General features: G+C 31.7%; 2 protein-coding genes across 6 annotated transcripts; one reads left to right on the top strand and one right to left on the bottom strand.

The window, feature by feature from the left end:
- Window positions 1-3,390: 3,390 nt before the first annotated feature.
- Window positions 3,391-8,091, bottom strand: LOC145728646 (MFS-type transporter SLC18B1-like). Its single transcript, XM_081979045.1, has 10 exons — window positions 7,783-8,091; window positions 6,081-6,288; window positions 5,951-6,024; window positions 5,750-5,897; window positions 5,633-5,701; window positions 5,481-5,571; window positions 5,278-5,417; window positions 5,030-5,223; window positions 4,882-4,977; window positions 3,391-4,150 (listed from the first exon to the last, which is right to left on the bottom strand). The coding sequence occupies exons 1-10, from the start codon at window positions 7,863-7,865 to the stop codon at window positions 3,799-3,801; spliced, it is 1,455 nt and encodes a 484-aa protein (XP_081835171.1). The 5' UTR covers window positions 7,866-8,091; the 3' UTR covers window positions 3,391-3,798.
- Window positions 8,092-8,173: 82 nt separating this feature from the next.
- Window positions 8,174-15,383, top strand: LOC145728645 (MFS-type transporter SLC18B1-like). 5 transcript variants are annotated; one of them, XM_081979038.1, is made up of 13 exons: window positions 8,174-8,209; window positions 12,713-12,900; window positions 13,189-13,420; window positions 13,469-13,542; window positions 13,601-13,748; window positions 13,805-13,873; window positions 13,945-14,035; window positions 14,087-14,226; window positions 14,280-14,473; window positions 14,524-14,619; window positions 14,673-14,841; window positions 14,895-15,101; window positions 15,178-15,383. In XM_081979038.1, exons 1-13 carry the CDS (start codon window positions 8,189-8,191, stop codon window positions 15,256-15,258), a joined length of 1,710 nt encoding a protein of 569 aa, XP_081835164.1. In that variant the 5' UTR covers window positions 8,174-8,188; the 3' UTR covers window positions 15,259-15,383. The 5 variants fall into 5 exon arrangements, with proteins under 5 accessions (XP_081835164.1, XP_081835170.1, XP_081835165.1 ...); XM_081979044.1 differs by lacking the exon at window positions 8,174-8,209 and adding an exon at window positions 9,624-9,747; XM_081979039.1 differs by lacking the exon at window positions 8,174-8,209 and adding an exon at window positions 12,033-12,222.
- The last annotated feature ends 22 nt before the right edge of the window (window positions 15,384-15,405 follow it).

Genomic DNA, 15,405 nt, shown 5'->3' with positions numbered 1-15,405 from the left:
TCAGGGCAAATCGAATGGTTTAATTGATACCATTTTTCATGCTCCATCTGTCCTTCGTTTTGTTTCTTTGGCAGCGTCACTTCTGATTTTACTCTCGCAACTTTTATGGCCAGCACCATAAAAGTGCGCGACGAGTTAATTGCGCCCTAAAAACTCGCACAATCGAGCTACGGAATGGTACAACTAATGAAACCATACCCAACGATCAAGTTGATACCTTACGACGTGCTTCGACATTGTTCGCATGCTCAGACTGGGAGAATTTATTTTTGAGACGTTTTGCCAGGTGCAAAATACGCATAAATCACCCATTATTGTCATTATGGTACTTTTTTTACTTCCTTTTTACCACCTATTATTATTTAACATTAACTTACTTTCACTTGTCGTTGTTTTAACGACCTTTGTTGACAAGACATTATTATATTTAATGATCTGATCAGAGTATACGGGTAAAGGTGTCTCATGTAAGTGAAAACTACTTACCTGAACTGTACATTAAATTATAGAAGAAATAACAATTGTAATTCTCAAAATTAATAAACATTTCTTTTTATTTCTCTCCCTTCATCACGTGGCCAATTATTGCAGTTTTCTTAATTTAATTGTGGTCAATATTTCCTTTTTCTTTGTCATTCTTTCCAGTACTTCCTTATTTGTTACCATGTCTACTCAACTTATTCCTAAAATTCTTTTATATGACCACATCTTAAATGCTTTACAATATTCTGTCTCTTAAGTTAAGATACTGCATAACACATTTCTCATTCTGTTAATTATGGTTCTGGCTTGCCCAATTCTTGATTGAATTTCTTCATAAAGTAATGAGTACCTCATTGATCTAAGTAAGAAACATTTGCTCTAATCAAAAAACTAACTGTAATGTTTAATCAAACATTCAAGAAAACGTCTAGACAGCTTTAAAATCCATTTCGCCGAATTAATCCCCGAATGAATACACAAAACGAAGAACTGGCATCTAGATAAGCATAATCTGAACAAAAACCCTTCTTAGAGTTGTCTCACGTATAAAAATAATCGAGTCGCATTCTATAATAAAATGCAATTACTCTTCTCAATGAATACTGCTTATTTATCTCTTCAGGTTGATGGGACATCTCTTAAATATGCACCTACTCTACTGAGAAGGTATAATATGCATGTCGTTAGTCCGAGGCGATGATCTCGCTACCGGTTTGTAGCCTGTCTAAAACCTATCAGGATCGAGCTAAGAATTTTTAAGAAAATTGTAATTATCTTGCAGATAGGTGTGAGGTTTATTTCAGGCTGTTCGATTACGTTGTATGAAATTAGTTACAAAACAACAACTTGAAACACATGTGTTATTCAGCATGTTTTTTGCCTTGAAAACGATTTTGTAAGTTGCAGTCCGATCCTGCACTGGGCGCTCAAGTTAACGACTAATTGCACTTAATCAGTTTTAATTTGAATTTTTTTCGATACATATATAAGTAGTAATTAATGAGGGTAGCATTTTAGCCGCATGTAAACAGGGACTGCCTTATTGGAACTAAGTAAATACCGATGTTAATTTCTGGCCGGCATACTAATGTGATTTTTAACGCTGTCAGCCTAATTGGCAGCTCTGAATTATACTTTAACCAAAACTTTTTTGTTTGAGGTTGCAGTTGAATCCTTCCGTTGCACGCTTTGATAAGATTTAAAGCTCTTCGAAATCCATTCAAGCTAAAGGCGATTAAAAATTTTGTGATTTGAATAATTTAAGTAAATAAGTTTTGGAGGTCTTGAATATATTTAAGCCATAAAATAAATTTATTTTATTGTTTCAGATTTCAAAATCCTTATAAAATAATATGACGCAATTAGCTTTATACTAAAGTTGCTTTTGCTTTTGGGTATACAACCATCATAAAGAGAATCAAAAGTCCTTCTAGAATCATGACACAAATTCTTGGTTATGTATGGTAAATTTAATAAACCAGCTATGTTGGGCGGAATCTGGGCAATGCAATTATTCTCATTAACCGACTTGTACTATAGCCTTTTAGGTCTGATGAGAAGAATTTCTCGTGTGAAGTTTCTGATGTCAAGTAGTAACATGGTTTCCAAATAGGGTATTTCACCAATTTAAAGAACAAATCCGTTATCATAGCTCTAAAGTGTTAGAGTATGGTGAACTAAAATAAGGCATATAATCATAGTAACATAAGTATACAAAAATTGTTATATTGTTCAATATCTTGATGCATCAATCAAGTTGTTGTCTACTAAATCTAACTAAATTGCTTCTACAGTATCTTTGAGTCAAAGGATCACTCCGAATTTAATTAAACTAAAAATGAAAATGCGTAACTGTGCTTTTTCTCATATGTAAAGAACTTTTTTTGAAACAAGTTTGTTCCAAACATGTAAATCTTTGGTAGAATCAAAAATTTGCTTCTACTAGAATTCTCTTTGTCATGTTCTGTACTTAAACTTTGTAGTTTTCCAGTACAATGTACATAAACACTTTCACGACAAGTTGTATTAAAGCAGTAACTGGAGGTTTAAAAACGAATACTTAAAGCCTGTATATTCACCACGTCGTCAACATGCTATACCACCTTACTACTCATTTACCTAATAAATTTTATTATAAACAGAATGATAATTAATAGTAATAAGACAGGTATAATATATTAGTTAAACATTAAAAGTATAACAGCTTCAAAACATATAAAATGCTTTTTTCCCAGTTGTTAAAAGAATCATGCTGCAGAAATTAATCATTATGAATTAAAATTTTGTAATACAACAAATTCTTAAATCATTAGTAACAAATGTGTACATATGTCTTTCGGTAGCATTGTAAAAGGCACTACATACATAACTAGACATATTAGACCATTTTTATTCTTAATTTCCAGTGTAATGCTTTGATCCAACCAAAAACATTCTTTAATGTTTTGAAACAATTAATTATTTTTAAAATAGAAATTACTTGCCACAACCATCTATAAAAAGAATCATAAAATGATATAATAATGTTATGTTACATTCACCAAACAAACAAAATCTGCATTCAGTAAGTATAATATATTATTTACTATCATTAGTTAAGTTAAAAATTGTCTAGAGTGAGTAAATTAATGCTTAAAACTGAGTACAAAATGTAGTGCTTTTTACATACATAACTATAACAATCTAAATATAAAATAAAGTTCTTTTCTTTTTCCCTCGGTTTTTCCCCAGCCATTTCAGAATCATTGTCAATTCTGAAATACTTTGTAAAATTCCTTCACCACCCATACCCTAATATTACTAGAGTTTTGATAGCAAAGAAACTATAGAAAGTCTTTTATTTACAATCAATTCTGATTTACTATGTAAAAAATGTAGAACTCGGTGAAAAAACAAGAATAAAGGAAGTAGACAGAAAATTTATAGTTTATTAGCCATAATAATCAAAATATTATAGTTGTCTAAACCAGCAAGGTTATAAAAGAAAAACTCTGTTAGAGTTGAGTAAACTCTTTACAATATTTTAGCTAACTAAGTAACTTAATTTAAACGCTATAATATCAATACAATGTCAACAATCTAGAGAAAAACAAATGTAGAGTCCACAATAGATTTAGCTTAATTAAACTTAATGTAGTTTGAATTGGTGTCAATATAACATTTTCAAGCTTTCACAGCCGCAGCGACATTAATTATAACATACTCTATTATACAATATTCTTATTTTCGAAGATATCACAATAATTCTCCTGCAGTCAATTTATATGGTAGTTCATTAGGGTTTTTGTCAAATTAACTAAAATACTTTGATCGGTGCTAGAATTTCTCGCTGACTATATCGTCTTCATTAATCTTTTTTACCACACTAGTAGGAAGTTCTACAATGCCGGTCTCCATAGAACAAACTACATTAGTAGCGCCCTGTTTTTCTGAGTTGGTATGTAAAACTTTCGTTTTTTTATGGCTGTTTAGTTTAAAGAAGATCATTGCTATTATGGCAAGGGTGAAATTTATGACAGCCAGAGTTGAGGAAGTTATCGGAAAGTCGTATCGATCCATGACAGTTCCTCCTAAAATTGGTCCAATCACTTCACCCAGTGAGTAGACGGAAGACCAAAGTCCTGAAATAGTGCTGTGGGTTGCAACGCATTCTTCGAATCCATTAGCCCTAGACAAAATTAATTTTTTAATGTTATACTTTCTAAATTATTTCTGAGATGGGACTTTTTAATTTACAAGATTCTAATAAAAAATCAGACAAAGTTTTTAATGTCGCAGAAAGGATTTTAATTTTTTAATCAATTTGAAGAACAACCCTGATTAAACAACAAATTTAATTTGAAAGCAGCAATAAAAAAGCCTCACTATTTTACATTAATAAAATATATATGATTCAAGAAGTCTCCTCATGAAAAATTTCATTTTCAAGCTAATGCTAATTGCAACAACAGTAAATATTATTACATTATTACCATTTTTTATCATTGAATAATTACTTGAATGTATAATAAGATGCACACTGTTTTGTACAAGTTGTGGTCATTTATAAGTTATACATTATCCTTGAGATTATACAACGTAAACCCAGTTATTACATTATGTACCGGTATATTATTATTTAATCTTAGACCGATATTGAACTGTCAATGTAAATCTGCCACTGATTAGTAGCTATTTCGTAGGCAGAATTATTTACTGCCTCCTATTGCATAACAGGTAAGTTATATTTCATTAGGTATAACATCTATTACTAAACAGACTTGTACTGTTTAACATTATTTGGGCTTAATGCATTTTAAATATGTAGCTACGCGGTTGACAATATTGGATATTCAGTGAATTTAAACATCTATTCATTTTTAATCCCACCTTCACTGTAATTCATTAAAAAATACTTACAAAGCACATTCCAAAATGTATTGGTAAGTTGGAATTAAGGCCATTGCGATTGAAACTCCTATTACGGCTAAACTTACAGCACTGAGATACACTGAGCTAAAAAAAAAATAAAACTAGATATTATTTTAATTAGTTATATTCCACTCACTCTGTAATAAAATATAAAAATGGTGATGGTCCCAAAAACAGACAAGCCAGTGAAGTTCCAAATAGTCCACATGTCATCATAAAGGTGTAGTTATTGCATTTGTCTCCCAACCAACCCCAAAATGGGCTGGTTATTCCATATGTGGCTGAAGAAAGGATAAACAACAGTCCTACTTGACTAGGAGATAAGCTGTACTAAAAAAGTTAGTTTAGTGAGTACAGAAACTATAATTGTATGATTCAACTTACACTTTTCCTCAAATGAGGCTCCAAAGTGGGATCCAAATATGATGCCGACATGGCCATGACTATTGCGATGAGACAAGTTAGGAAAACTGGCGGCAAACGCAACAAAGTTAATATGGATCCACTTTTTTCTATGTTATCCTCTAAAAAAAAATAATTCAATAAGTGAAATGCATAGTTTCTAATCCAAGAATATCAATACTTACTTTTTGGTGGAGGTAAAACGTACATATTTACAAAAGCTATAACAATAGCAATTCCACCTGTTACAAAAAATGGTAGACTAAACCCTCCAACCTTTCTGAAAGAATTACTCAGTGTATAATTTGTGATTGAATAGTTTTGTGTAATTATATACCGTAAATAGAAGACCTCCTATTCCAGGACCTGCACTTAGTCCTAATCCGATAAAAGTCTCAAGTAAACCCTAAAATTTTATCATTAGATTATTTCCACTAAATCAGGTCAGACTTACTCTAACAGCTCCTAAATTATTAGGAAATAGGTCTACAACTAACACGTATGCTGCAACAGAGTATGCAGCAGCACCTAAAGCTTCAATAATTCTAATTGTAAAAGAAGCTGCAACAAACAGGTTGAAGTCCTCCAATCTGTCCACTAATCTGCAAAAATCATGGTAAATTATGTTTGCTTTATAATTGGCTAAAATAGTTACCCAAATGACAGATTTGCTATTCCTGCTATTAAAGCTCCACAAGTAAACATTGGCTTGGCGCCTAACTTAGGTAACTAAAACTAAGCTGTTCTGTAAAAAGTTTTTTAGAAGTTACTCGATAAGTACTTACAACTTTTCCAAAAACTGGGGAAGACAGAAACATAACCAACGCATAAACAGCAAATATTAATCCTGAAACTGATCCAGGAACTCCTTTTTCCGCACTGACCGCTGGATAAAATGGAGAAATTATCGACATTGAGCACACACTCATAAAGTCTCCAATAGCCAGCATTGCCAAGGACACTTTTTGTTTGTAGGACAAAATAATTTTTTTCCTGAAATTAAATTAAAATCACTATTATTAACTAGTAGTTAAGCTATTCAGGGGATTCACTTAATATCCATTCGATTAGTGTAATAATAATAGACTTCAAAATACTGAAAATAAAAGTTATGCACAATAGCAGAATAATTATGTCATTAATGATACTTAGAAGATGTTATTGTTTACGCTTAGATTTGCGTGGAAAATTACAAGGAAAGTAAACAATAATGAAAAGCTGTCGATGAACAAAGATTTGTTTTTATCTGTATCTCCTGATTGATGGTACTTAGGTATTAACAAAAAAAATCACATCCTGTGATTTTCCATAAAGGTCATATACTTTGGGCTTTTTTTTTATTTTGCAGTCACTATATTTGCAACTCCACTGTATTAGTATGAAATTACTAAAGAATTAAATTTGGTGTGGTGGATTTGCTGCCAAATTTGGTTTTAATTAAGTTTAGGAAAAAATGTATAACTAGAAAAAATAATTGATAATCAGAATTTTTACAAAATCTATACCCTTCTGAAGAAGTACAATGAGAACCAAAATCTCTGGTAATCTATTAAACTTAAACTTTTGCCTGAAAGACCCCAGAAAAAGTGACCATTCTTCCTGTCCTTAGGAATCCATTGCCATATTCTTAGAGTATACCTAACTGTAAATTTGACCTAAACTTCAGCAATTTAGAAGATCTTTATTGTCTTACAACTTAAATAAACTGCACAAACTAATAAAATAACTTGACGACTTGATACATTTTCTTTACATCCATAAATGTTGTCAATTTATGAAAGAACAATAATACTCATTAAAAAAGTATAATTCACATGTCATTATTTTTTAACTGTTTTTTGTGTTCAGTTTATCAAAGGTGCATGAAGTTGTTTATATTTTGATATGCAAAATTCACTATGTAGTGCAATCTGTCACAATAAGATAATAACATTATTTATAATTTAAAAGCTTGTTTACTGTGCTTTTTTAAATGATTATAAGAATAATAAATTGTAACATCCTACTTCTACTTAAATGTGCTAAATTCAAATTAGAATAATGAAATTTTAAAATATTAGAATTTAAATCGTGTTATGGGAACAACAAACGTCCATGACCTCGTGCTAAAGTAAATACAGAATCAGCAAAAATATAATATACAACTGTTCTTATGACGATAAATATTTGAATTGCAAAAAGAAATAAATATCTTGATCGGAACTTGAATATTCATTAAAACTAACGGCCATGAGAATTTTGAGCATTAACGTCTGAAGATATGCGAAAATCAAGTTAACGACCTGATGACATTAAAACACGAAATTTCGGAAGTACTACCTGTTCAAGGAATGCAAGTTCATTATTGCCGCATTGTAAATAACCATATATGAACCTGACCGGTAAGGTCGTTTAGTGTATTAGTTGAAGAGAAACGTGACTTAAAAAACAATAATTTTTTTATAAGGGGAATACCGGGCAATTCAACTTTTGCACATTTATACGTACTTGTTATCTTGAGCTAGGCCGTTTGTCATGCACACCGAAGTTAAACTCCCATTAGTCCCATTAAGTTCACTTTTGGACTCCATCGTCAAAAATCTAAGAATTTTCAATCACTTAACGTTGAAATGTCCCACACTTTTTCAATTTGGCAGCCAACACTTCAGTAGGTATCAACGCAACAATTTTGTTCATTGATAAAACTGAACTTAATCACTAAAAATGTAACCTTCAATTGACCAACTGAATCTCCAAAGAAGTACCTACGGAAAGGGTCTCGAAGCCGACTACTTATATATTTACTTTTGATTTACCTCCGACTTGCTTAAAATTGTGGTGGGGCGACAACAGGTAGCATGAGAATCTCAAAAACTGCATAGGGGAAGCCAGGGCAAATCTAGGTACGGATTTTATGTTAGTCACGTCGTTTCAGGTAAATAATTGGGTTTTTTTCTTTTCTGTCACTAATTACATTATAGATGCACTCCCTTCTTGTTTAGCATGCAAAAAATGTTTTTTTTGCTCCGATAAAAGTCACCCGTGGTTGCCAGTATGGTTGGGAATTTTGTTATAGAAATTTACATGTTTTTTATAGTGCATATATTAATAGGTTATAATTTCAGGAACAAAGCGACAATTAAATAACGTTTTAATTGGAATCGGGGAGATTTTGCTGTTAAAACTTATTTAAATTAATTTTGTTGACGTAATTTTTATATTACTTACGTAGATATAACATTTTCTCAGTTCTAATATAACGACTCATATATGAAATTTTAAAAAACTTTTTCTCCTTCAAAAAATTTAACAATACATAATTATACTAATTAGTGTTGAATAATGACTTTACGAATGCTAAAAGTAGCTATTTTATAAGTTTAACTTTTTCGAACAAAAAAATATCAGAAACTCGCGGTATGAATTTCTATAGATATTCGCTTTAAACACAAAGGAAAAGACGAAAAAAAAAAACAAAAAGACTATGGGAATGACAACCTTAAACACGTAATCGCGTTAATAATATAGTAGTAAACCTGAAAAAATCTATTACTCGTGTTTTGAGATAGACTGTTATCAAGTTGTCTTTTTTGTATTTGCAAACAATTTTACCAATCCTTTATCAGGTAGTGGCAAGTATAACTGTGTAAACAGTAGTTAATACTCTTCTGAGAAATAATTTCAGTTTTTATCTTTTCTAGATGATTTTTACTATTTCTTTCTGCAAAATTTTTGTGTGTCTTTTCAGCAGTAAATAGTTACTTTCTAAATGTAAATTGTCATACGACGATGACTAAAACTACTACACTTTGTTAATTCATTATTATTATAATTAGTTTTTAAAGCCCACAAAAGTATGTGAAACCCCCTCTTTTTTCCTTGTACAACATTTAGTAAAATAATAATGCACTTACTGGTAAAACCACATCAAATAAAATAAATTATGATTCAACCAGGAAATTCTAAGTTCTTGGACATTTTCAAAGTCACCCAGGAGGACTTTTTGGCAAAAAACCAGTCTTGTATCAATGTAGAATTTGAGTTCAATAACACACTAAATAATAAATGCCCCAAGTACTAGTAATTTGACCTTCTATATTATCAGTATTGAAGAAACTGCGTCAAAATAACTTGATAGAAGAAAAAGTATTAGAAATAACGCAGCACCTGTTTTGGTTTTTAATTTCTTATTCGAAATATCGTAAATTCAATTTAATCGCCTTTAGACTGAATCCCACTTTATAAATATTTACCGCATCGGTTTCTAATTCATTATTCCTTCTCATTATACCCAAATATACATCCCAAGCGTGGCATTATTTGATTTTAGATTTCGTTGTTGTTAATAAATTTTATGGCTGTATTATCGGCGTGTTCGACAACAGTGGAATTAATTTTGCAAATTTATAGCCCGATTTTGGTTCGCAATCAATGAAACTGCATTAAATCGCCTTCCCTAGTGCTTTAAAACGGGTAAGTACTGCTAAAATTTCCTTTCTACTTCATTACTGTGTTTTAATTATGCAGGCGGCAGTGGGACACTGATTTAATTGTTGCAAGTATACAAAGCACTGAAGTGCTGAGAATTTGCTAATCAAAATGTCATTGTATAATTTAATGACACATTTATACAGTGCGTTTTTTTTAACGCGCAACATAGGATTTTACGTGTTAAATTTTTAAGCCCATGTTAGACCATTTTATTTTGGAACTGCAAGTCTATAACTTGACGGGTGTGTCTTTAGTACCCTGAAGCTTAAGTAAGTCTACCAATTTGGTCTAAAAAGTGATTAAAAACTGGAAAAAAAATCATTTTTTTTCGAAAAGATTTTATCGTTCCATACTCCCTGTATGCATTGTTGTTCCTTGTTGTTTTTATACTGGCAGGGCAGGTAGCAGGAAAAGTGACATATTTTGACTGCATCACGACCCGACATCTTTTGAACGTCAAAAGGGTATTTTATGATTGTTTGGAATACTGTTTGGCTTCAAACGGAGGTCACTTTGAACAATTCACTTATAAAAATACTTCTTTTGTTCTTAACTTTCTTGATATAAAGTTAATGATCATCCTGTTTTACTTTCTACGCCAAATTTTACCTGCTACCTGCCGTGCCAGTATCAAAAACAACAAAGAATAACAATGCATACAGGGAGTATGAAACGATAAAACCTTTTCGAAAAAAGATGATTTTTTGCAAGCTTTTTAACACTTTTTAGGCCGAATTGGTAAACTTACTTAAGCTTCAGGGTACGAAACAGCCACCCGTCAAGTTTTATACTTGTAGTTCCGAAATAACATGGTCTAACATGGGCTTAAAAATTTAACACGTGAAATCCTATGTTGCGCGTTAAAAAAAACGCACTGTATGTTATCGTTTAGCAAGAAACTATTATTGTACTGTTTAGCCTGAAAAGGTAGTAAGACTAACAAATGTTCGATAACTAACTTCTACTACTTTAATGTGTTTATGTTTAAACTTTGACTTCACTTTTATTAAGCTTTATAAACCTATTCCAGATACCTTAGAATGTCAACTTTCAATATTCTAACAACTAACCTATTGAGTAACCACATTAAGTAAGAAATGTTATATTTTTTAATAACAGTATATAAAAAAGACAATAATTTTGGAAAATCGATGAGTAATTATCAGTTCCTTGATTGCTTCTGAAAATTGCATCCTTTTAATCGGTTTGCTGAAGCATTAACAAAATGATAGTGCAGAATTCAAGCAACATTTTTAGCCAGTTTGTTTAGTAGTTTAGGTGATCTTATAATGTTTTGGTAGTGCATAAGCTATAGAGGTTCAAAAACTAGTCTTAAAATTACGTTTTTATAAACTTTACAATTACTCGTATCTCGTATTATTTATTATGGTAATTCTGCTAATAGTATTGTTTATACCTGATACTTGTACTGATAATGGAAGTCATGTTCTAAGGGCATACAACGTAATATTAAAGAATAAGATTAATGTTTGCAAATTATTTTGTAAAATGATCATTAAGATTAAATGTGCATAACTGTGATAACAGTCAACACTAATTAACTTTTCAAAGTCAACGTATTATCTTTACTAGAAAAGATTTATAATAATTGATTATCGGTCGAGGATTAGTGATTTCATCTAAAGCTTTCAATTTTTTGATCATCTTCAAACACTTCTTAGTGACATACTTTCGAAGCAAAACTTTATGCAACAACATGAAAAAATGTGAATCGAATCTGCAGGTCGAGATTGGCAACACGAATAGTGCAAAAAAACTGGATTTTGGCATATGTGTTACATGTTGTACTTTTTATAAAATCGATTAATTTTAACAGAAAAAATATAATTATTATCTAAATAGTTGTTTCTAGCTTGTATAGCTAATTTTGTTCATTCCTTTCGCTTGGTATTATTCGTTTATTAACGGGGGTATTTCATATCTGCAGGCTGATAATTAAATGATAAATTGAACATCATGCATAAAATATAAGTGATACGTTACAATAGAAGCTAGGGTACAAATTAGTAAAGTCAAACTTTCATTTAACAACAACTCTTGAAGATTTAAATGGTATAGATTTGCATTTTTTGGACTTTTTTCTGCCATATACCCAAGCACTTTTCTGGTAGCAAGATTTTTGCAACTCAAATTTGGTATTTCAAGTGATAATTCATATCAAATATCTGTCTTGCGTAATAAAACATTTAATGAACTGTGCACTGCAAATTGTGTATGAATCACGATTACAAAAACATCCGCTAGTTTTAACAATTTGATTTCGCTAATAATTTTGAGTCTCTGCCAAACACAAAGCAATACATATTTTTGAATACTATCAACAACGCAGATCAGTTTCAGTGTTCAAATCTAGTTTTGGTTAAATGTATACTCTCCTGTACGCAAGTAAATTTGGTCGTTAATACCTGTGAATATTTATTTATTAACAACATTCAGGTATGTGTATTTGACTGGCATTGAAGATAACATTTTCTATAAGGAATGAAGGAGAGGTTATAGTGAATTCAATTGTAGGAGTGTAAGTTGCCATCCTTTATCTCAGATTAATAAGGTATAGTTTAAAAATATATTTCTAAAAAAAGATCATCTTTGTTGGGGACTTGGCTGGGTCACAATGATAAATTCAAAATGATAAATAATAAACAAACAATTGTTTTTAAAGAAATTTTAATAGTTTCAAGACTTACTGAACTGACTCCTAATCTCATTAAAACAACTCAACAGTAAGAACAAAGTAAACATACCTACAATGATAATTTATCTCTTAGCATGTTATCTTAAGTTTTAAGTAATGATGAACTTGGGTTCGTTTCTTATTGTTAACGCAGCAGTTGAGATTCACGGTGTTCGATGTGTGTCTACACTTGTACTATTTTTATTAGGAATTTAAACGGTCTATCGAATCTAATTCCACCACTTATTATAGAAGGAAAAGGTTATGGCAGCTAACACAAATATGGGAGCACCAAGTACCAGTAGTGGAGATTTTTCTTCAAATTCTAGTAATACGGAAACTTATTCGAGGAAACCAAGGCGTACTAAATCACTCTCATACCTGGGTGCGAATGATTATACTCCTGGAGAAATTCGACGGATAAAAGAACGTCTTTTAAGGTACTATACTATAGTAACAGTAATAAATATTGTAGCTTTAAGTTGAAAGGTCACAAAATAATAATGAATATAATCAGTAGTCAATAGTTAAATTCCTATACCCAAAAACCCGTATTGGTTTTAACTTGCAGAACCTTATCATGTTGATAGTGATGGGTACCGCTTTTATCAAAACTGTAATTTCTTATTATGTTGTCATTAGTTTTTAATAGTGTTTGTTCTATTTATCCAAGTTGATATGATGTAACTAACTTCTTTAGACTAACTGTTGGTATACCATGATTTTAGGACCACATCCCGACTGCAGCCTTCAACCATAAGAACTTTCAATTCTTCCCAAAAAATTACTTTAGCAATGTTAGCCTTAGTGGATTTCTTTTGCTTTTGTTCCATGTCAATCATGGCACCATACTTTCCGAGAGAAGCAGCGGAAAAAGGACTTTCAGACACCATGTCTGGAGTCATTTTCAGTTTTTACGCTCTAGTCATGTTTTTGTCATCGCCGATTTTTGGAAAAATTGTAAGTTGACTTTAAAAGCAGAACTACAAAATATTTATATTGGTTTAGCTTCCTAGGTTCGGAGCAAAATGGATTTTCTTGGGTGGGATGTTTGTGGCTGGTCTATGCAATGTATTGTTTGGGTAATACAACTAAAAAACCTTTTTAGGAACACAAAATTAATGTCAATTACAATTTCAGGTTGCTTAAATATGTGACAGATTATACTACCTTCACAGCTTTGTGTTTACTTATAAGAGGTATTGGAGCATTAGGTTCCAGTGCTTATTCAACTGCCAGTTACGTTTTTGTAATTTCAACATTTCCAGACAATATCAGTTCTGTTATAGTAAGTTACGTCACATGCATCTAAAGTTTATTATTCAATTATTGTATCAATTTTAGGGTATTTTAGAAACCTTTGTAGGACTAGGAATGAGTATTGGTCCAGTATTAGGAGGGTTGTTATATTCGGTATGAGCTTGTGTTATTTAAGTTTATTTGATGAAGTTCTACTCCAGTGAAATAATTCTCGTTCTAGATAGGTAGGTGGTTTTGATCTACCATTCTTCGTTTTGGGGGTATCGCTAATTGCGATTGTTCCTTTAAACATGTGGCTGTTTCCTGCTGTTCCTGGTAAGTAGTGATTAAAAACTTTTATTTCAATAATTCCTGGTGTGTTTGTAGATTTTGATGTAACTAGCAAAAATACCACAGTATTTAAATTAATAAAAGTACCTGCTGTTTGTATTACCGGAATGGTAGTGGTTATTGTTTCAAGTACGTGGTCTTTTCTGGATCCAACTTTAGAGCCGCACCTACGTCAGGTAAAGTGTTTTTTTTTTAACTTTCTTTAATCTTTGATTATCTGTGTTTTTAGTTTAACTTGACTCCAGGGAAAGTGGGATTAATATTTCTACTTTTTTCGGCACTTTACGGCTTGTCAAGTCCGGGCTGGGGTTGGTTAGCAGACCGATTCAACAACCACTGGTCTATGATGGTTGCTGGGTTATTTACCTCCACGATAGGTTTGCTACTTTTAGGGCCAACTCCTTATATTCCTGGAATACAAAGGTAATTCCTACTTTTTTTCAGGCTTTGCTTAATTCTGGATTTTTTCACAGCGCTTTATGGATGAACCTGGTTGCACTTTCCATTCTAGGGGTTTCAGTAGCTTTGGCACTAATGCCAACGTTCCAGGGAGTGTTGAATAGCGCTATGTTAGTTTTTAATGTTAAATCTGTTATAAGTATATTCATGGGAACAATTTTAGTCATGGAGGTTGCAGTGATACCATAGCAACTTACAGTGTGGTAGCTGGTATTTGGTCCAGTATGTACTCATTAGGGGAAGTCATCGGACCCGCGTTGGGAGGATTTCTATTGCAACATTACGGTTTTCCAATTTCGGCAACTGTTATGGCTGGTTCTACTTTCTTCATGGTATTGCCACACCATCACACCCTTTAAATCACTACTGCATAGTAAACTTTCAGGGAGTGATAGCGTGCTTCTTCTTTATATTCAAATCCACATGGCATGACAGCGATTTTGGAACTGATAGTGGTCTGAGTGATTCATGGAGGAGTGAAGGAAGTGCAACTAGTGCAGAATCAGCACCACTGCTTTCAGTAGCTAACTATAGAGCGTACACGGAGGATAAAGTTCAGTATTACGAAGACAGTAGAAAGCGAGATAACGAAGTGAGTAAAGATTTTTTTATGTTTATAATTATATTTATTAATAAAATTAATATTGTTTTTTATTTTTGATTTTCAGTTTGGTGAACTAAGTTACGATGAAGTAACAGATGTAAGAGGTACCGTGAGTGTAACGAAAAAAGGATCTTGTGAAGTGTAGTACTATTTTAAATAATTATTTATAGTTTGTAGAACTTGTTTAAACCTTTTTATATGATTGTGATTCCAACTTGCTAGGTAAAATATACAAACTTTGTTACTTCAAATAAAATATTAATAAAAGTCCTTTTATTTTTTCTTTAAAACT

This window comes from Ips typographus, linkage group LG4 (genome assembly GCF_016097725.1).
Source record: "Ips typographus isolate SLU linkage group LG4, UJ_Ityp_2.0, whole genome shotgun sequence".
Classification (NCBI taxonomy): Eukaryota; Metazoa; Arthropoda; class Insecta; order Coleoptera; family Curculionidae; genus Ips; species Ips typographus.
The sequence above is the reverse complement of the archived record's forward strand: the minus strand, read 5'-3'. Positions and strand labels throughout refer to the sequence as shown.

Excerpts from the sequence above, each read along its gene's own strand:
- LOC145728646 (XM_081979045.1), bottom strand. The coding sequence starts at position 7,865 with ATGGAGTCCAAAAGTGAACTTAATGGGACTAATGGGAGTTTAACTTCG. Across the intron at positions 5,702-5,749 it reads ATAATTTAGGAGCTGTTAGA|GGTTTACTTGAGACTTTTAT; the intron begins GTAAGTCTGACC and ends ATAAAATTTTAG. Across the intron at positions 5,572-5,632 it reads TAGGAGGTCTTCTATTTACG|GTTGGAGGGTTTAGTCTACC; the intron begins GTATATAATTAC and ends TCTTTCAGAAAG.
- LOC145728645 (XM_081979038.1), top strand. The coding sequence starts at position 8,189 with ATGTTAGTCACGTCGTTTCAG. Across the intron at positions 13,421-13,468 it reads CGCCGATTTTTGGAAAAATT|CTTCCTAGGTTCGGAGCAAA; the intron begins GTAAGTTGACTT and ends ATATTGGTTTAG. Across the intron at positions 14,036-14,086 it reads GCTGTTTCCTGCTGTTCCTG|ATTTTGATGTAACTAGCAAA; the intron begins GTAAGTAGTGAT and ends GTGTGTTTGTAG.